At 43.0% G+C, this 21,238-nt stretch overlaps 1 protein-coding gene across 12 annotated transcripts in view; it reads left to right on the top strand.

Annotated features, from left to right (window-relative positions):
* FAM120B (family with sequence similarity 120B) overlaps positions 1 to 21,238 on the top strand; it is a 108,622-nt gene that overhangs the window by 61,697 nt on the left and 25,687 nt on the right. For 6 of the 12 annotated variants that reach the window (XR_005858260.2, XR_005858263.2, XR_005858258.2 and 3 more), the window contains exon 11: positions 5,933 to 6,034. The exons of 1 other annotated variant lie outside the window; for it this stretch is intronic. Coding sequence is in view for 3 of the 11 variants with exons in the window: in XM_040697658.2 (XP_040553592.2) it covers positions 5,933 to 6,038 (106 nt within the window). In the remaining 8 variants the exon portion in view is untranslated. Of the gene's footprint in view, positions 1 to 1,583; positions 2,096 to 5,932; positions 7,315 to 14,876; positions 14,893 to 21,238 lie in introns of those variants that run through there. 5 more of the 12 variants (XR_005858265.2, XR_005858264.2, XM_040697658.2 and 2 more) reach the window with 3 other exon arrangements.

Genomic DNA, 21,238 nt, shown 5'->3' with positions numbered 1-21,238 from the left:
GTTCCAAGGCATTGCAGTTGTGATATCTGCTGTTGATAGAGCTGTGGAAGCAGGGCACTGATGCCAGGGACGACAGTGCTTCCATTCCCAGTTACCCCAAAGGGCAGGTGGGCTATGTTCCCAGTCTGTGTTTCCATTCCCAGCACTGTCAGCCCCTTCAAGAGTACCACTTATCCCTCAGAAGCAGGAAATCAGTCAGGTTCTGTGATTGCTGGGTTTTGGGCCATGTTTGTGTCTATGCTGAAGAAGATGAAGGTGTGCATGGTGAGAGATTCACTGTTATGTAGCGTTTCATTGAACAGAATTCAGAGCAAAATGATCCAATATTTTATCTGAGTCACACGGAAGGAAATTTGCTCAGTAAGGATAATACATGCTGGCAAACAGGCCAATTCTGGGGCAGTCTTACAGATGAGCTCACTGTCCCGAGTGCTGCATCCAAAAGATCACTGTTGGGCCCACTCCAAGAAGCAGTGTTTGTTAGGAGGTGTTGACTAAATGTCCGCTGCAACAGTGAGCTGACACAACCAAGGTTCGTGGGAATACATGGGTTGTATCATAGAATCATGGAATGGTTTGGTTTGGAAGGGACCTTTAAGATCACCCAATTCGAACCCCTTGCTATAGACAGGGACACCTGCCACTAGACCAGGTTGCCCAGGGCCCCATCCAGCCTGGCTTTGAACACTTCCAGGGAAGAGGCATCCACAGCTCTCTGGACAACCTGTTCCAGTGCCTCACCACTCTCACAGTAAGGAATTTCTTCCTAATATCTAGACTAAATACACCCTCTTCCAGTTTAAAGCCATTAAACTGGCTTGTAATTGCCCTTTAGAACCTGTATGGCTATTCCACGGTTGCAGCTTGAGTTAGTATCTAACATACATCTTTTTGTACATAAAACCATTAATAGCATAATTAATCACTTATTTGATCATTTGTATAACCACACGTGACTATTTGGAAGCATTGGATTCGTTCTGGAAAATATTAAAAATGTTGGCCATCTGGAATCTAAAGCACTTCTTTATCCACAACAATGTTGGTATGAGTTCCATGAATAGCATGGTGTTACCCAGTCCTGGCTGACTAAAGTAATTCTGTGTGTCGGGGAACAAACTGTGTCAACCAAGTGCTTTCCAGGGACAGTCTCGGTTGACTACGACTTGGTTTCACCTAGGATGTATTTATAGCAACGATAAGACGTTATTTGTAGAAACTGTAATTTCACTTAATTTCCTTAGAATGTTATGAAAATAATCTATGATTAGAAAATAAGAAAATGATTAGAATGATGATTAGAAAATAAGAAAATGAGTCTAAGCATTTTTAAGCCATTCAGAGTATATTCCTGGCTGCATCTCTAACCAACCGTAGCAGTTAAATACCCCAACCTCAGGGGAGCCTTTCAGTCTGCTATTGCAGATTAAGGCAGCCTGCAGAACCAAGGAAGGGAAATCAAGAGAAAAAGAAAGTACTACCACACTCTATAAAATTACCAAGAGCTGAGTAGAAATCTGAGGAAATTACTGTTGGAGAGTGAAGGAGAGTTGGGAGTAATTTCCTCTCTTTCTGTTCCTCAGGTAGATTAGCCACCAGGCCAAGCCCTTACCTGTGCCTCTCCAGAGAAGTGATGGAAGGAGTGTTAGGAAGTGCTCAGGTACCCTGGCCAGGTTGATTCTTCAGTGGTCATATGTGAAGGCAGGGATCTTCTGGAGAATTAGGCATGTGGCCTTAGGCTGCCAACTTCATGAAAGAAATGGCTCTGTCCAGACTCTGCCCTACACAGATATGTACACAGGAAGAAATGGCACACTTGGTGCCTATCTTGTTGGATAACTAACCCAAATGCACTGCTTACCTCTTATTTTGGTTCAAATAGTGCAAATAAAGATATGGGTGGTATTTTTTCTCTGATGTAGAGCACATTATGCAAAAAAAGACCGATTCTTCTGGATCCTAAAAGTCTTAATTTGTTAAACATCATTCCAGATGTTCTTAGTGGGCAGATACTGGCTGTTTGTGCTCACCCTGCAGGTGTTTTGTAACAATCTCTGTTATTGCTGCAGTTAAAATACATGCTTTGAATTTTTCATTTTGACTCTGTGTGTCTGCTCACCCGAAGCTGCCCTATAAGCAGTGTTGATCATCAAGGAGCTGTGCTGCTTTAACTTAGGTGAAGATTTGCCGAAGAACCAAATGGTGATGTTTGAAATACAAAGTAATGTGCAGCGAGGCTGCACCAAACTAGGATATATGTACAAGCTTCCTACATGTGAAGTGGAGAAAAGGAAGAAAAATGACCTATAATAGGAGGAGAGCCATCCAGATCCTGAAACAGGTAGGCTTGGTTAAACCATCCAGACTTGTGGATTGTCTTTTTCATAGGCTGATAGCATAGAACATCTGGCAACCTTATTCCTGAAACTGATGAAAAGCGGTTCAGCTACTCAGTGGTTTTGGGTTAACGATGTCCTTAAATGGCTTAACTAGAATTTCAGTGCTTCTCTGTGGAAGTCAGCAATAAGAGTACATGGGACACACTGTTACTCTGCAGAAATCTGCAGTTTATATCTGATCAACTGTCCACTCATTTGCATACATCTTTTGTTCAAGAGTGATCACGGAACACGTGCTTTCAGACTTCAGTATTTCATACTTGATGAATTTGGCCTGCTGTAAGAAGATTCTGTCTAACCAACAGGATATGGGACAGAGTTAGGAAACCTGATTAACTCCCCTGCTCCTTCCCAGACCTGTCATTTACTTACTTAATGACCTTGGTTAAGACATACCAATTTCTTGTGCCATCCGTTGCAATCTGCTGAAGCACAGCCTGCTTCTCTCTAGAAGTCTGTATGGAGCTTAGACCTACTGACACTGTTATGTCTGTAGCAAGTGGCTACTAAATGCCAGTGAAATATTACCCTTAATAGTTATGCAGTGCTGAGGCCAGATACTGAGGTGTGCAAAGTTAGTTAGAAGCCGCTTGAAATGTGAGCAATTGGCTGTCTGTGCTGCCCTTTGCTAAAAGAGGAGATCCTTATGTGAATGGCCTGTAGGACTCTGTAGTATCCAAGTAAAGCTTCAGTGACAAATATGAATTGGGGGGTGGGCTCCAGACTGCAAGTCTTTGAGCAAAGTCGTGCACACCGAAGAAAGGTACAATGAACAGAGATGCAAGCGTTCGCCATCCCCAAAACTGCTTCATTGACCCCCCAGGACTGAAGACTGGTTTCGCTGCAGGGTCTGTTCCTCTGCTTGCTCAAGAGATGGATGTACATCGAAGTCCCACTAGTGTTAAAGAGAGGTGCCTACTGATCTTTCCCATGTGTTAATGGAAAAAAAGTCTTCCAAAGGCATCTTACAAGGTAACAAAACGTTACTGCTGCATGTTGCATTTCTTTACTATTTGCCTGTGATACAGCGGTCTGCCAACATCATTTGGATAGGTCTGCTTGAAATCCTGCTGTCTGTCACAAAGAGGCATTTTGGAGCCGTCCAGCATGCTTTCCCATTATCCTCAGTGCAAGACTATAAATATACAACATGCATGCAGTCTGTTTGCATACTGATTCCCCGTTTCCCAGATCAGTCTCTCATTGCTTTCCAAGCAGTATAGTCCCCTTTGATTCCTGGTTTTTACTGAACTCTCATCAGCAAGGATATATGCTTGAGGTTTTGCTTTTTTTCTTCTGTGGCTCTTAGTTTTTCTGTCTTTTGTAGCAACCAGTAAAGTTTATTTGCAGGCAGAGGAAAGTTATACCCTTTCTGACAATGCGTCGTAGGGGTTTATTTAATCCTGTGGGGCATTTGGGTGCATTCTGCTGGGGGAGGGATGGAAAGAGTAAAAGAAAAAGCTGTAGAAATCAGTGGAACTGGAGATCCAGAGTCCTAGAAGGTGGCAATCTGTTAATTAGTGTTCTTGGGAAAACCTGCCTGTGATGAAAATAAAGCCCGTCGTTAAAACCCACTGCATTTTCATTTTCTGCCCCTGAATGTTGTTAACAATGTTGCACTCTGGTTAAGTAAAAATCTAAAACTGCACTGAAGTGTTAGTAATCGGTTCCTGAGCAGATTCCCTAATGCTATTCACTTTTCCCTGCTAATCTTCCTGTGTGAGTTATAACAATGCAGCACCAAATGAGAAGGAAATGTCAGGTTATGTTTCAGGGCCAGCCTCCTGCCCACCCTCCATCTGTGCTGATGTCAGTGCTTATTGGAACATATGCTGCCTGTTGCTCACTGACCATCTGTTAGCTGAGCTGATGAAGTGTTCCCGTTGCTGGGACAACCCAGCCCTTGATTGCCAGTGGCACCACAAACATTTTCTGCTCGGGTTTCACTTTTATCTGTGCTCTGGAATGGCAGCCCCGGGTGGGCACGGGTTACCGTGTCCCTGCCTTGTCCTTACAGTGGCTGCTTTCCACAGGATTCAAGTTGCACGTTTTGGGGCAAACGTGGAAGGTTGGAGCGGTACCCACGTGCATGTGGTGGTTGTGATCAACTGTTGCCATCGTGAGCTCAGATCTAAGGGCTGGAACAGGTCCCCTGGCGGGGAGGTGTGTGTGGGAAGGGCCTGTGGGCCATGGCTGACACAGCACAGAAGTGCTGTAGGCCTGATGCTGTGCAGGGCTGCAGGCCTGTTTTTGGGGCTGAGCAAAAGCAACTTTTCCCTTAATCCAGAGTCACTTGCTCTGTAATCACTGTGTTTTGTATTTGTGTCTGACAGCCACAAGTCTTACAGGCATAACTGGATCCAAATGTAATCATCTCTTTACAACGTCGGCACTGGTTTGTAGGGCCAGAGCGATGATAAGCCATAGCAGTAATAATAAAACTGTTTGCCCGCACGCAGCCTTTTTGTAGGTCTGTCTGGAGAGCTTTCCCCCCTCTTAAAAATGCCTGCAAGCGTTAATCAATCCTCATGACAAGCCTATGGGGCTGGCAGGTGGTATTCCCATGTTAGAGAGGGAGAGGCAAAGTGTGAGAGCTGGCATGAGAACCGAGGCATGCCCACCTCCCAGCCCTCGCCTGCTGAGATCACTAGACCATATTGCCCTTCATTGCACACCAAGGGCCCCTCTCAGCCACAGTGCCAACAGGAGCTGCATACCAGAAATGAGGGCCGGGCAGGCTGTCCCCTTTAGTTCTCTCCATGTTTAATGTGAGGGGAAAAGAGCAGTGTCCGATAAATGAACTTTTTTGGGAAGGCTGCTGTGATAGTTAGCGCTGTGGTAATGGGATAAGAAGTGATGGCCAGTAGGTGTTAAACACTGTGAGGCAGTGAAATGCCTCAGCCTCTCATTTTCTGTTGGTACTCCTTGATGTTTCTCCCTGCTGACCCTGCAGTTTTGGTCCCTGGAGCACAATGGGCACTTCCATGATCTCTCAGCCCCAGCACCAAAGATTCTCCCATCCATTCCTCTCCCTCCACCCAGCCTTGCCACTTTTCTGTTTTACCAAAACCTTTTCTTCCTATGTGTAGTCCCTACATAGCAAAAAGTAGAGTTTTTAGCCTCTCTCCTCCAGCCTGTCCTTTCTGTTTTCTCCCAGTGTTCCTGTCCGATTCTCACTCTGGTTGTCCATTCCACTCCTTCCCCTCGCTTCTTCTGTTTCTGAGATCCTTTTCTCTTTGTAGCACAGAAATCCTCTTCCCATTTTTGTTAACTCATCCTGTCAGATACCTGTGCCATCTTTTCATAAGAGTGAGCTGTAGGCTCTTGTAAGAGCTGTAAGAAAAAGGGCTTTTTCTTTTTCACCCTGCACACTAATTATTGTTTTAATTAAATGACTGAACAGTATAATAATGTTGTGTGCTCAGAGACTACATGGCACGCATGGTAGAGCTGGATAAGATATGATACACACTGACATAATCCTAGGTGTTAACAATAATAATGTACAACTTCAGCGTATGTTGCTATTTCAGGATGTTTTGGCACAATGGGTTGATTTTATTCACCCTGGGGCTGAGCAATGAACAAATTACCACAAGGCCAGCAAGGGTGGGGATTCACATTGCCTCATTGTGGTAAGTGCCTGTGCTGGTTTGTATTCCGTGGCGAGTGTGTGGTGCTGTGCTTTTGTCAAGCAGCAAGCTGAGTCTTTTGCCTTGTGTTTACTGTGGTTATGATAAAGGCATTTATCTTCAGTTCATCACAATTACCATAGTGGAGCCTGGGCACTCTAGATTTATACCTTCTCTTGTAGTGACTCGTTTGGTGCCAGTCTGCTTTTAAATCTGCTTTGGTGTCCCTTTGCATTGCCAGAATGGTACAACCGTGCCAGAAAATAGGTGAAAACAGGGCCAACTTTTGATCTCTTCCAAGAATTTCATAAAGCTCAGGGGCTTGCTGATTTTACAGGCCTGGGCTGCTACTCATCTTGAATCAAAACAACACAGAATTTAACACTTTGCTCTAAGAACTGACAACACGAATTTCCCTCGATTAAGGAACATGAGGGAAAACTGATAGTATGAGCCACCAGCTGCCCAGCCTCCAGCAGCATTTCTATGCAGGACAATATTGCATGTTTTCCGCAATTTTTCGACTGAGATGAAGCAGTTATATTAATTTCTACATGTGGCTACGTAGCGAGATTGCTGTGTGGATTTACGGAGTGATTTTTGAACAGCAAGAGTGTTCAACTAAATAATTTCAAAGCTTTGAGGTGGTACAAAACAAGGTGAGATGAGAAAGATGCATATCTTTTACCAGAAATTTGTAATGTCTGAGCATTTCTAGGAAAGGGAAGTGGCCATGCTGGAGTTCCAGATAGGGATAGCATACTCTTGCTGTTAAACATTTATAGGTTTGTAACAGCTACTGTCCTCAACTGGTAGCAGAGGTCTTTGGTGCTGTGGCCTGTCCCCAACTCTGGAAGGTAAACTGTAGTAGCTGTTGTCCTGTGATTAATAAACAGGACATCCCTGATTGCACTGCTGTGCTCTCAGTGCAAACTGGGGCTGTTGTGTGCGCTTTTGGGAAAAGATCCCATCGTCCCTGTGGTTGGGGGCAGCCTGCCGCTAACGTCGGTTGTGTGAGGATTTGCTCTGTGCTGCCTGAGCCCTGCAGATCACTCTCCACACCAATTAATTAAAAGATGCCGTAGGTAGGTGTCCAGCAGGCACAGAAGGAACTCAGCTCTGTTACTAGTCCGCAGTCCCCAATTTTCCAGCTGTCGCTATGTAATACGGTCTCCCCCTCACGTAATTCCTTCCTATGGTCCAATAGAAGTCCTTTAAAGACAAAAAAAAAAAAAAAAAAAAAAAAAGAAAGAAAGAAAGAAAGAAAGAAAGAGGAACAACAAGCAAGTAATCCTGTCATACGATCTGCCCCAGTAGTTTGGGGCCTGTTTCTCTTTCAGGGGCTGTGAGCATGCTTTGAGGTGCACAATAGAGATGCCTTCTCCATTGACTGAGGGGCTCAATGAGCCAAGCTCGGCAGCAGCCCCGGTAACAGCAGCAGCAGCAGCAGTGGTGCAGCACAGTAATGGGCCCAACTGTTAACTGATTTAACACTCTGCCAGCTGCAGTCCCTGAGCTCAGAGAGGAGCAGCGGGCCTTTGAATATTACCTTTCAGCCAATTAGACATATGTCACTTTCAGAGAATGTTTCTTGCCTGCTCCTGTAGAGGGGAGGCTGTGCTGGGGAGGAGAGAGGAAGGGCATTACCTGCTTTTATCCCAAATTTGAGGTTCCTCCTTTGAGTAGGAATTGGTTGTTTTTTCTGGTACACGGTGTATGCTAGTGCCTGCAGAGGGCTGTGAGAGAAAAGAATGATTCTCGGAATTCCAGGAGTTTTTCGGAGTCTTGTAGGCTGCCTATGGAAGGGGTAGGAGCTTTTACATAAAGGTGGGTTTGAATCGTTGGGTTGAACTGAGACCTCTTTGCACCTGAATGCTGTGGAGCTTAAAATCGCCATCTCAATTGGCTTGATTTTGTTTTGCATGTAAAACCTCCTGATCTCAAAGAGACTTTGGTTTCAGCCAAAGCAGATGTCAGAGAGCTGACAGCAGTTCGGAACGTTCAATTTTGCCCCAACAATCAATTTTACAAAAAAAAAAAAAAATACAAGTCAGATTGTAACCAGTGAGTGAGTGGCAGCTCTGGGAGAGTGCTGCAGGATGCTTCATTTGTCCAAAAGTTGTCACCAACTGCACCGCTACAGCGGCACACAGGGCTCTGGGGTACCACCACAGCTGTTCCAATGCCATCCTTTAGGAGGGCAAGTAGGCACCCACAGAAAATGAATATTAGGGGCATTTATTTTCAGAATCAATGAAAAAAGCAGAAACGTATATTTGTTGTAGATGTGCCACTTTTACTCACATATTATTTGTATTTCTATAAGGTCGATATTCTCAATTTCAGTTATGTCAGTTTCCTTATGCTTTTTGTGTTAAAGTACACAAGAATGCAATATTAGCATGTGTATTAAATTGTGCTGAAATAAAGCAAATTATGAAGAAAAAAATACTTCATGGCATGTGTTTGAAATGTTTTATTAGCAAAAAGACAATGCAAGTGAATTGAAGCTAAGAAGTTCATCTGAAATCAACCATATGCAAAGGATAAAATAAATGTTTGAGGTTTTTTCTCATAGCCTTGTCAAAATTAAAACCTTCCGAGGAAGGAGGCTGGTGGGGAGAAAAGCATTTAGTTTACAATTTTGGCCTAAAGTTTTCAAGATGGTACTTGTTGCTGTGATGCTGTTGGTGAGCAGAAAGAAGCAATCTAGAGCTGTGTGGAGACAGCTTGCTTTTCCCACTGGAGGTAGAGATCTGCACAGGTCTTGGACACCGTCAGACCTGCACAACAAACTGTGTGTATTGTGCAAGTAAAGAAGCAAATGGGGAGCAGCTCTTCTATAACTTGTGAGAGGAGTGCTGAAGTTAGGTTAGTGAGGGTGAAAAACTCTCTGAATAAGTGTGATCTTGTTTTGCTTGGTTTGGGCTTTCCTAAGTTGAGTCTGAGTTTTTTTCCTCAGTCCCTTCAAACACTCTCCCAGTAGGAAGTTCTCTGGTTTATACTTCAGGTGTTCGGTAATCGTGAAATACTTCTTGTCAAAGGTAATGAGGCAAGGCATATGTTGGGGTGAGGGATCACGTTGGGTCTGAATGTGCAGAAGGCTTTGGGTATTTAGTCCTTTTCACATCTAGCTACACCTGAAGAAAGTCTTGAGTTTAGTTATTGAAAGAGAATTCTCTCTTTTCCAAAAAAAAAAAAAAAGCCCTCTTCTCCTGCAGTGTTTAGACCAGCTTCAGGCAGTGACAACAGGGTTATGGGATGGTAATACATAAACTGAAATGAGATGCCATTTGGAAGATCCCAGAGTTGTAGTCAGACAAACGTTTTAAGCTGGCGTAAGTTGTCAGTGTTGATAAAAGAAGTCATTCCACACTTCCTCTGCTTCTGGCTGCTTGTTCTCACTCTTGTACTATTTCACCGTACTTTCCCTTCTGCAGCCTAATGGTGAACTGGAAGAAATTCAGCTGGAAATAAACTTTGCAGACTATTTCAGAGGCTGTGAGGGGGAGGAGTGCATTGGCAGGGTGTCTCTGCACCCGATTTCTCCAGACTAGTTCACTATGTGACTACACGAACCCCTGTGTCAGTAGACAGCATCTGGTACCACAAGGATGGAACTGAAGAATGACGGCAGGGAGAGAACAGAGCCTTTTCTTTCAGTGCTAGCGCTAGCTTGTCATCATCAATGAAACCTGTTTTCCCATTTAGAGAAACCTGGGGAAAAAGGACAATTTACCCATCTGTAACAGCTGGTTCATCTACCAAAAGAAACTCCTTGAGGAAATCTTACAAAGTACAGGTGGGTGTCCAGCCAGCAGCCACTGAGCCATGGTCAGATAGATGTGATGTTGCTAGAGCTCCTTGCAGGTGTTAGTACCTGTAGACTTTGCTTGGATGTGACAGTTTTCTCAGTGTGGTACTTCAGTGGTGCTAAGCATGCTTCTGTGTATAATCCTCACTTTATTGGTTTACATACAGAGATTACACAGGTCGAGAACTGCTAAGTTTAAATATACCACCAATAGACAACACAGTATTTTCCCCCTGTGGAAATGTGTTGGATATTTACTTCACAGGTCTTGTATAGCACTACGCTGCTTGCAGATGGCATTCCAGATAATGATTATTCTCTTTTTCATATGTCTCTGTCGTATCTTCACTGAAGAGATCCTGCAAGCTCTGTTGGCAGTCACTTAGTTGGTATGTCTTGGAACTTGCATATCTTTGTGCAGTTGAATCTATTACTAATGCATAAGCATTCGTCAGTTTGGCAGGAATGGACATTACACATCTGTAATTCATAAGCTTCGAGACCGTTTTGGGTGATGATGACTCCAATAAATGTCCAAATTCCCTTTGGCATCCATCGTCTAGCCATAACTTGTTGGATCCAGCAGAGTGAGTTCACATTGCAGGAATCATCTCCAAATTCTGGCTTAATAGTTTGCATGCAGTTCATGCTGGAATAAGCAATCTTTGCGTGGGGGAAGCTGGCTGGAGTCAATTTCATCCCCTTTAGCCGAGAAAAGTTGATAATGGCATCGGTTGTTGCACTTTTAGGGACAAACAGATGGCATGTGAATTCTTGTAATTTCTGAAAGAAGCCTGATGAAATCTCCCAGGGTTGTCCAAACATTGAAAAGTTATATTGATAATACCATTTTCTTTGCATGGGTTCTAGGGCTCCCAATTTTCCTTTGTCTGAAAAAAAGACTAACAGCATTGCATCCCAGAAAGACATGTGGGCCAATCAGTACCCTGCATGCACCACTCCCAGGGGGGCACGTTATTATATTACTGTCAGTGAATAATGTTTTGTGTCTGGTTTCCAACCTTCTCGTGCATTAAGCCAAGGTCCGTATTACTGCTGGATTTCACCCATCATTTCAGCATACAATATAGCACACGTCTTCCTTCTCTTATGGTACTTTGAGTTCTGTTTTCTTTTGGTGGTGTGTGGTTAGATAAAAAGAGAAAATCACAGTTCAACAGAGAACTCCATAATATACTTCATTTTTGTGATTTACACACACGCACACCATTTTTTTTCATATGTGATAAGGTTTTACTTGCTGATGGGACGAGAGAAAAAAAATCCTGCTACTTGGATTTTGTGGCCTGCATTTGTGCCCTTGAAGTGAATGCTGGTAGCGGATCCTCTTAGATTTCTCACCACCTTTTGTTGTTTTTGTCTGGTGAATACTTTAACTTTATGGCTTTCTACACCTTCGTATGGTTCAAATGAGCTGAGATGCCTTGTTAACACCACTCAGCCTTTGGACGAGTCTTTGTTAATAACACAGACAGATGGGATAGTGGTGGTTTCAGGGGGGCTTTGGTGTACCATTTTTTCCCCCATCTGACTAAATAAACTAAGTCTTAGTCAAAGAGGTTTATCCGTTGCTCTGTTCTTGCTGATGGGCTTAAGTCTTCCTTCTATCCTGTTAGCATTGTATGAAGAAACCATGTGCGTTTGACTTAATTCAGTTCTGAGAGCTGAAAAGGCCACAGCTCACTCTCCCTGCATACTTTGATGTCTGCAGTCCTCTGTAAAACTGCTCTGCACAGCACCACTTGGATGCCTATTGATTTTTACTTGGTTGCTTTCAGCTCAGTGTTCAGCAGTAAATTATGTTTGGCAAGCATATCCATCAACAAGTTGTCTGGATATGTGAGCCCTTCTCCTTTGTCCCTCTGGCTGATAAATACCTACTATCCCCTTCAAACATGGTCTTTCAGGTTCCAAAGAAATGTTTTCTCCATTGAAACTTTATTTATTGTTTTGCATTTTTCCCCTTCATATAGAAAAAAATCAGAGATAAAAATTGCCATCGGGCCCAGATCAACAGAGGTATACTTTATGATAAAAGCAAAGATCACTTGTTATACAGAAGGCTTTGCTTTTCTCTACTACTGATTTATTTTTCTTGTTTTCCTCTGACGGAAGACACCTCCGACTCCTGGGATCCCGTTTCTTTGTTTTCCCAGAACTTTCTCCCTTCTCAGTTATTGTTGCCTTATTCCTTTGACCCAGCGATGTCTCCAAAGACCTTTTTAAACGGTTATTCATACTTCTCACAGTACTAAATCTGTGACGCTACATTTTTGTTTGGCAAAAAACATCCTGAAACAGAATCTGGTTGCAAGTCTAAGCAGCATTCAGAAGAGCATTTGCAAACACACGCTCAGATGTGGCTTTAGGTTAGAGCTTGGTCTTCTGAAGTTGTGTAAAGTGTGCCTTCTCTGATGTGACACTAATATTTCAAATTGGCAGTACATGATGCATGTATTGGAAGCATCAGCAAAGCTCACTATCGTGTAAACAGAATGAGCACATGTAAAGAAAACCACTACTTCAGTTTTCATTTGGTGACCACCCTGGAAAAGCTGATTAGCTTGACATTTGTAATTTGCCTTCAGACTGCTAAACCATACAGATATGTTCTCTTGCAACAGCAAAACACGGAGATAATGCAAACTCTGCTAATTCGTATAAATAAATACAACTAACTCAACATTTTCCCTTTCAAATGATATGAGTTACTACTCTGAGTCTTTGATTAAGAGGGAAAGCGTTGTACCTCCACTTTATGAGCAACCAATCAGCAATAGCAGGGTGACAGATGTGCTATCTCAGCTTATTCTCAACCAAGTAGAGGGTGTGAAATTTTAGTGAAAGGGCAGAATTCAACAACTCTAAGATACAACAGCAAAAATAATGCAAAAAAAATGGGTTCCTTTCAGAACAGATTGCTTTCATGCAATTCTTTGTGTTATTTGGCTCCCATAAATTCCTGATATTACCAATATTTCTCTGGCTTCCCTTCAGTACCAGATGAATAAACCCCTTTTTACTGGATCTTCATATATATAGCCTTGCAAACTCAAACCTTTCTCCAGCCTCTCTGTAATAAGAAGTGACTAGAGGGGTCTGGACCAGAAACTTGTTGAAACGGATATGTAGCTGAGAAGCATTTCATCCTTAGCAAAACAACGTACTTGGCTAAATTTCATGTTGTTGCAAATACCCATATCAGGCCCGGCCAGCAGTGTTTGGTAGTGCAATAAATCAAATAAAAGATTATCTTCAGAAAGTAATTTCCCAGGCAGAACAGTGTTAGCACAGATCTCCCGGTTATGTTTCTTTGATTACTTGCATATAGACAATCAGTGGGAAGGAGCAGACAAACTTACAAGTATTAACAGACTTCCTTGTCTGACGAATAAGGCAAACGGACTGTCTATGTAATACTTTGTACTGCTTTGATTTAGATGTTTTAAAATAGCCCATAACAACTAAGACAGGTGAACCCGAGAATCGGCCACGTCAGCAAATTTGTTAAAAAGTTAAGAAAAGATATTCCATGGCAGGAGTGAAGGAACTGAAGGAGCATGATCGCTGCAGGACTTCTGCTTTGTGCTTGTAGTCTCTGATGTTTAATGACAAATTGCCTCTGTTTGAGGGTTCTCCCATGACTGAGACATTCATTATGTTTCCCATATGGATTCCTTGCACCTAGTAAGGCTTAGCTTCTGCCAATGCCTTTTCCTCAATAACAGCACAAACAGAAACATCTTCCTCAACCCAGCTGCTTGTTTTCATGAGACTTAAAGGAATGTAACCCCAGAGTGTAATTTTGACATCCTAGTGACTGCTGCTCTGATTCCTTGATACCTCAGGCACCTTCTTAAGTCCTTCTGTGTGCATTTAGGAAACTAATGTTAATGTCGCTTTTTCTCCTTGTCTCCTTTGAAAACATAGTGAGATTCATAGAGTTCCCGCATCCATTCCCAGTAATTAAAACCTACTGCAGAGGATGACAAGCTGTTACAAAAATGGACATAGCTCTTCAGCAGTGAGTTCTGGTTCTATTTAAAACACACACTGTGTGCCTGAAACCACTGGTTATTCTTGTCTTTTTTTTTCTTTTTTTCCTACCTTGGAAGACTCGAGAGTCAAACGCAGACACCATGTCTGTCTTTGAGAAGAACAATAACGGTAATCAGCCAAGGAAACTACTCAGTCTATGCAAAACTGAGCTGGGGAAAATAGGAGGAATTTCTTCCTGTAATAGAGATACTTGAAGTTACCTCCAGATTCTTAGAAACTGCTGTCAACTTGAGAATGTAGCTGGCATGCAAACCAAAAGGGACAAAGCCAGAGCAGGAGGAAGAGAGAAAACAAGACATTTAGGAATATCCCAGGGGAGATTAGGTGAAGATCCCTCTACAGGAACTCTTGACACAGCAGACATAAACTTAAGAGCATCCTGAATTAGACTTGTCAGAAAACAGAGCTAACAATAGCTGCTGGGCCAAGCAGCCTGAGCCGTGCTCCCAGCACTGCCTATCAGAAGTCAGTCATTGGGGACAACAAAAGTGATAGAAAGGGACAGTCAGAAACAGCCACTGCCCTGCAAACTGAGCGAGTGATGTGAGCAGCAGGTATTGCTTCTGGAGGGCTGTGATAGCTCACATCCAGAACATGCAATTGAGCACTATTTAAGATCTTATCTGCCACGGGAAAATACAGGTGTAGCACCTGAAAAAAAATTTCTGCAGTGCTTACAAATGAGGAAATAAATGTACAAATTATTTGGCTGTGGAGAAGTGCTATGGCAGCAGGGAAATGCTTGTAAAAGGGTTTCAACCTGAGCTTGTAAGAAGATGCAAGGAAGTCGTTTGGAGATGTATCTTTAGGAAAAACTTTTAATCTCAGCTCATGAGCATACTGTGTATTCATGCCTGAGATGTGTGTTCAGCTGGGAGGATCCTAGGAAGGCTAAGGTAGAGTTGCTGCAGGAAATTAATGCTATTGCATTCAACTTCATCTATTCCATAGAGTGCTGTGTGTCGCTTCTCCTGGATACACCATGATTTGCCATTCAAGAACTCCCACATCTTGTCATGAACTCAATCAGCTACTGGTTTTCTACCCTTCCCTTCATCTGAGTGTGAGAATTTTCACTTGCAAACATCTCCAGAATAAGCCTTCTCATCCAGACGAAGCAGAAGGAAATTGCCTCCCTTAATGAGCATGAACTTAAAGAGGAAGAAAACGTCCCACCTTCCTGCCCCCCAAGAGCACAGTTTGGGTCCATCATGGGTGCTGTTTGATGTGTCTGAATGTGTCCTTCACATAAACTGCAAAGCCAGGGTTCTGACTTGTCCTGAAGTGTCTCCTGGAACTTTTCACAATTGTCATTTACCAACTCCTGCACTGCAGCTGAATTGCACCTCAAAGTAACTGGACATCACCTCTCTATCTTCCTCATTTTGGTTTCATCTCTCCTCTTCATGCATTGTCCTAAACTGCTGGGTGGTGCTGTTGGGTTCAATGGTTTCCTTTTGCCACTCCAGCCAAGGGCAGCCTTATTCCAGTAGCCTGTTTGTTCTGCACAGTGTTACCTAAGTGTTGAAGGGCCGAGTCCTGCAGTCCTTAATCTTGCTGGTGCTTCCCTTAATTTCAGTGCAGGTGTTGCTGGAGAAGGTTTATGTAAAGAACGTAGAATAGCTCCAATCCTATGTCTAAATTTAAGCAGATCTTGGTGCCAGTGTGGAATTTCATTCCCTCTCTACAGCCCCGTGAGGCAGGAAAGGCTTCTCTGGAAGGAGGAGGGCTGCATCTGTATGGCCCCTGATCAGGCAGTGCTGTGGGATTCACAGAGTTAAAGTAGCTGTATATCGGTATCACCACTGCCGAAAGTCCTGTTTATTTTAATGACCACTGAGTTGGATTGAAAAAAAAAAAAACAAAAAAACAAACAACAAACTTTCAGAAGTTTCAATAGAAGAGCAAAAAAAGGTCCTGGAAACGGGAACTTCTGAGAACTCCACGTGTCAAGCTGTAAAGTCTTCATATGCTATAAAAAGAGCCTTTAACACTTGAGCGTTCATCCTTTATTCAGCTATCTGCTAAGTGCTGCTGCAAACTCAGCACGTGCTGGAAGCGGGAGCCTCTTAACAGGGGCTTTTTGGGGGCTGTTTAATAAACATACACTGGATACAAATTTAGCCAATAAAAGGTTCATGTAGTATGTATGTATGTATAATACACGCACAAAAGGGCTATTCAAAATGCATAGCAACCACTCGGCAGGGTTTAATTTTCCTCAACAGTTTTCCATTTTCCTTTAAATTTGGGATGGGAGTGGGGGGTAGCAATCAGAACCCTTGGCATAAATGGGATAATAATAAGGAAGTTCCCGGTATTGTTGACGTTACAGTACTTGACAAAGCATGCAGCTGAATGCAGATAAAAGAAAGTTTCTGATTAAAACAGACCGTATGAATGAAAAAAAAAAAAAAAATTAAGTTATTGGAAATTTCTTTTTGTTGCTAATCGCTGTCGTATGTTAAGAGCACGAGGAATGGAAAGAGAGCCAGGGTTTCTGTAGTGTGTTTTAGTAATCTGGCTAACAACGTCTTAAAAATGTATTTTAGAAACAATTAGCATGCTGTAGGATTGCACACATAAATTATGTCAGCCAAGCAGTGCAGCAGGTTACATCACTGCCTTCTGTGACATTTATGAAGCCAGCATCTGCTGTGCATGATGGGCTGGCTTGTTCCAAAGCCTATCTAAGGGTCTTACAGCTGGCTTTCCAAATATATGCCCTTCCATCCCCTTAAAGTGACACACACACACACTGAGAATGCGGGCAGGTTTAGATGCTCACCCCTGGCTTTCTCACTTAGCAGCGTGGCAGCTTTGGTGTGTGCTGGCAGCACAGCACTGAGTGTTAAGCAGATATTTGCACTGTGGCAGCACCTAGATGGCCAGGCTGAGCCTGACGTCCCATTTCCACACAGGTGAAGAAGCAGGTATTGCTAATAGTGCAGTAGCTGGGAGTGCTGAGTGCTGTAAGAGGCAGTCACGCTCACTGCCTTGAAAAGCACAGAGTCAATTGTGCTGTACTCTTTTAATGATACAGAAAACACTTCTGTTTGTTTCAAAGGAAGCAGCCCTTCTAACTCTCACTAAAATCTGGAGGTTTCATGTATTTTATGGGCTGGGCCCCCTCTGCCTTTTCAGGCACTGAAATAGGCCAGAGATGTGCCCGGGGGGTTCTGTGACAAAGGGAAAACTTAGGGTTTAGGCACAAGCAAATGCAGGAGAGATGATGATGTAGCATCGGTCCTGCCGGCTGCAGTTGGTCTGCCAAGTTTATTTCGACCTGTTAAGGTTGTTTTTGTTTTGAATTGCTCCCTGCACTGAACAGCGCAATCACCTGTGATGTCTTACTGAAATAGGAGGGAGAACCTCACAGTCTTCCATTCATTCCTTTATCTGCCTCTGCTACAGAAATCTTCATCTGCCTCTCTCTCTTTCCTATCAAGACTGACAGAGCAATCTTGTGACATAGGGGTGGAGATGCATATATATACATGCACGTATATACATATATGCACATGAAGTGTTCCATCCCTACATCCTTAAATCAAAGCCGGAAAGCCCTGCAGTGCACTAAATGGTCTTGCAGCTCTGATAAGCACGCAGTGCAGGCAACCAGCGCTCCTTCCCCACAGAGCTTTCTGTGCCTCTCCCTTTATCTGTTTTTGAGAGACAAGCAGAGGTGAAATCCATTTTACAAAGTGCCATCCCAGTTCTCCCAGCTGACTGAAGGGATCGGCTTCAGATTCCCCTGCAAAACCCACCAGCAAAACACAAAGCCGTTACTGAGCCCTTTTTTTTTTCTCAGATACCTTTCCACGGGGCTGCAGATCTGCTTGCAGAAAGCCGATCATTTCATCAAAGCCCCAGACTCCGTAGAACACGGGCTGTGCCATCACAGGGCTGCTTTTCAAGGAGGCATCTGTGCTTAGCATATGGCAACTATTTATTATAGCTGTTGCATTGAGAAACAACAATTCCCATGATAATTGTTTCTCGTATATCAAGATGCTTCAATCTCTGTTTCCCACAACATTCTGCTTGTCTGGTATGTGTGTGCCAATGTCACCACAGTCCTCGCAGACAGTTGTCTACGTTTTGTCATTACTGAGGGTAAACAGACATGACTTGAGTGGGAAGGAGAGCGGGGGAAGTGGACTGACAATTTAGTCTGGCTTCAGTACTGCTCTGTGAAAGAAGCACTGAATGATTTGTGGGCAATATTTACAAACCTCCCCTCCCTCGGTCCATCCATCCCTTTTCTTCAAGCCCACATTGTTTAAGAGCATTAATGCTTATGGTTTTTGCTAGAATGCAGTACAGACGAGGCTTGAATTTGCAAGGGGGTGGGGGAGCCTTTCAGCCCCACCATCAAGCAGTGCTCTGCTCATTATTCCAGAAGAAACAATCACACATTCCCTTGAAAATATGCGACATGTATTGTACATTTAATCACACATGCAGGAATACACTAGAAGCGTGCAATATTTTCTCCCACTGTGTATGGAGTTCAGTGCATATCTTTCACTTGCTAGATGACAAAATCCCCAGACACATAGGTTAATAGAAAAAAGAAAAAGAAAGAGAAGCCCACTGGCTCCTTACCAACAAGAGCTCAATTTTGCTGCTGATCTGGCTGTAGCGTTCCCTTTTGGGCTCTGAGTTTTGGAAAACATCACAGGGACCAGTTTTGATAATGGGCTATTGCAGCAATTTAGCATCTAGGCTATTTAGCTAGGTTTACCTGTAAACTTTTTAATCTAATCTCCAATAGTGTCAAATAGATCATGGTTGCAAAGTGGTTCCAGTGAGGAAAATAAAGAATAACTTAGCACAGTTTTCAAACATTTTAGGTAAGAAATTTGCTAACTGCTCTTTTAGTGGCAAAAGAGACCCTCTCGTGTAAGCGATAAGGGGTTTTGTTCAACTGTAATGTGCAAAGTCAAAGTGAGAGAAATACAGCTCAGCAGTTCATGTTCCATACAAGGTAATGTCTTCCTCTTCTTCTGTGACAAAGCTCAGCCACTCTGCTGCTCAGGAGGCTCAGGCAAGGCCTTATTGCTCTCCACAACTCCCTGAAAGGGGATTGTGGTGAGGTAAGGATCTTCTCCTGTGAAGCTAGCAATAGGACTAGAGGGAATGGCCTCGAGTTGCACCAGGGCAGATTCAGGTTGGATGTTAGGAAACATTTCTTCTCTGAAAGAGTGATCATGTTCCGGAACAGGCTGCCCAGGGAGGTGTCAGAGCCACTGACACTGGAGGTGTTCAAGCAGTGTTTAGATTTTGAACATCTAAAGTGACATGGTTTAGTGGGGAAATATTGGTGCTAGGTTGGCAGTTGGACTGGATGATCTTGGAGGTCTTTTCCAACCTTGGTGGTTCTGTGATTCTATGATTCTACTTGTTTGCATGAAGCAGTGCAATTCCACAGTCTTTCAGCATCAGTGTTTTGCACCACGCGAAGTGGGATTTGGAACCATAGCATTTAATTGTTTTCTTTTTCGACTTTGTTCTGATTTTTTTTTTTTTTTTTTTTTTTTTAAGGGGAGAGAAGGGGTATGATTCACCTTTCAGTAGTTAATGGAAGCAAATTTTGATCTGGAAGTGGCTGAGCAAAACCAACTTCTGAGAGTTGTGTGCATTGGATAAACATTGCACTCATTTCCTCAGCTCTCCAGAGCCACAAGCAGTAAAAATAAGCAGGATCTAAGCTCGATGAAGCAGTCAAACACAGGAGAGGGAAAGTGTTGGGTCTTACCATATTTCAGTCTGGGTCATGCTCCTGCAGAACTTGGACATAACCATTATTTGATCTCAGCTCACTGAGACTGTACTACCACAGGGAGAAGAGCCTATTACTTTTTGATAAATTAGGCTCTGCTCAAAACGCAGCACTGCTCCTGACAATACAAATGAGCCAATCTCAATGCAGTGATGAGAGCTTTGCTGATATTCAGCACTTGTGAAGCTGACTCTTGTTCTTTTGTGTAGCACTGGTGTGTTCACGCTCACCGGAGGATGTTCTCATGTACCATATTATCCCTAAATTCATCTGATTTCAACCAGCCCTTCTGCTTTCATGTTAAAACCTGAGCTGAAACAAATGTGGTTGTGAGGAGGTGGCACAGCTCTTAGTGCAGTTCCGTGACTGCTGCTTGATACCATCACTGACTGGCTCATGTATTTGCATGTAAAAGTCTGACTTCATAATGCTGCTTTATTTTTGGCTTTGTGCAAGCTGTTTCCAGTTGAATCAATAGTATAACTGCTCCTTAAGGCAGTTAAATATGTAATTAGTAGAAATAATGGAGCAGTAGTCAGCTGCAAAACTGATGCTTCATGTAAATGCATGTAAGGCATTTTGTTTAGTTGGCATGTTGCTAACATCTATTTAGTTAAATTATGAGAAGTGTTTTTGGGCCTTTCATGCAGAACGTGAAGCTTTTCATTCCTTATTTACATGTGTGAATGTATATGCACGGACATTTCAACCCATGAATTAACTCCAGAGGAAAACAAATCACGAGATAAACACAAGCCCGGGTCTGTGTTTGGGTTTATTGTTTTTTCCCTTCAGAAAGCAGAGAAGCATCCTTACAGAATTTTCTGATTAATTTATTCAAAGAACTTAATTGATGTATCACAACACAGCGGTATAATTTACATGGCATTAAAAAATGGAATTGCTTCGTTCTTCACGTTGACAGCAGCCAGCTGAATGAGCAACCAGAAGTCAATCTCTGATAGTCATTTCTGTGACTTTGGAACATGTGCTTTTATTTAACTCTCACCTCACGCTGTTGGGTTTTCTAAATAGCAGTAAATGAGCATGAAGCTGTGCTTGAAATATTACACAGTGTTTTATTAACATCAGTTGACACTGACAGCTCTGGGCGGGTAGCTTCGGATCCCTTTGGAAGTCACCATACATCCCTAAGCTTTCATGGAAACGTAAAACAATGCCTGCATTGGACAATTAAATGTTAGCAATCAGAAACCTGTTCAGTAAGGAGCTTCAAGGAGGCAGCTATGGAAAGAAACAATTGATCAGTGCCAGAGAAATGCAACAGGACATATACAAGTACGAACTGAGTGTCCCCAGTGGAAGAGATGCTTTTAACTCAGTAAACCTGCTCCTCTGGGGGTTTGGACCCGGGGTGTTGGCTTCTAGCTCCTGGGGATGCTTGCCTGGTTGCCTCTATACAAAGAGCACATAGTCACATTCAACCTGAGGTGACTTTTTATTAAACTAAGGAAATGTGAAGAATAAAAAGGAGATGAAATCATTGGAGCATGGAATAATTCACACT

The sequence above is a fragment of the Gallus gallus genome, chromosome 3, assembly GCF_016699485.2.
Source record: "Gallus gallus isolate bGalGal1 chromosome 3, bGalGal1.mat.broiler.GRCg7b, whole genome shotgun sequence".
NCBI lineage: Eukaryota > Metazoa > Chordata > Aves > Galliformes > Phasianidae > Gallus > Gallus gallus.
The sequence above is the reverse complement of the archived record's forward strand: the minus strand, read 5'-3'. Positions and strand labels throughout refer to the sequence as shown.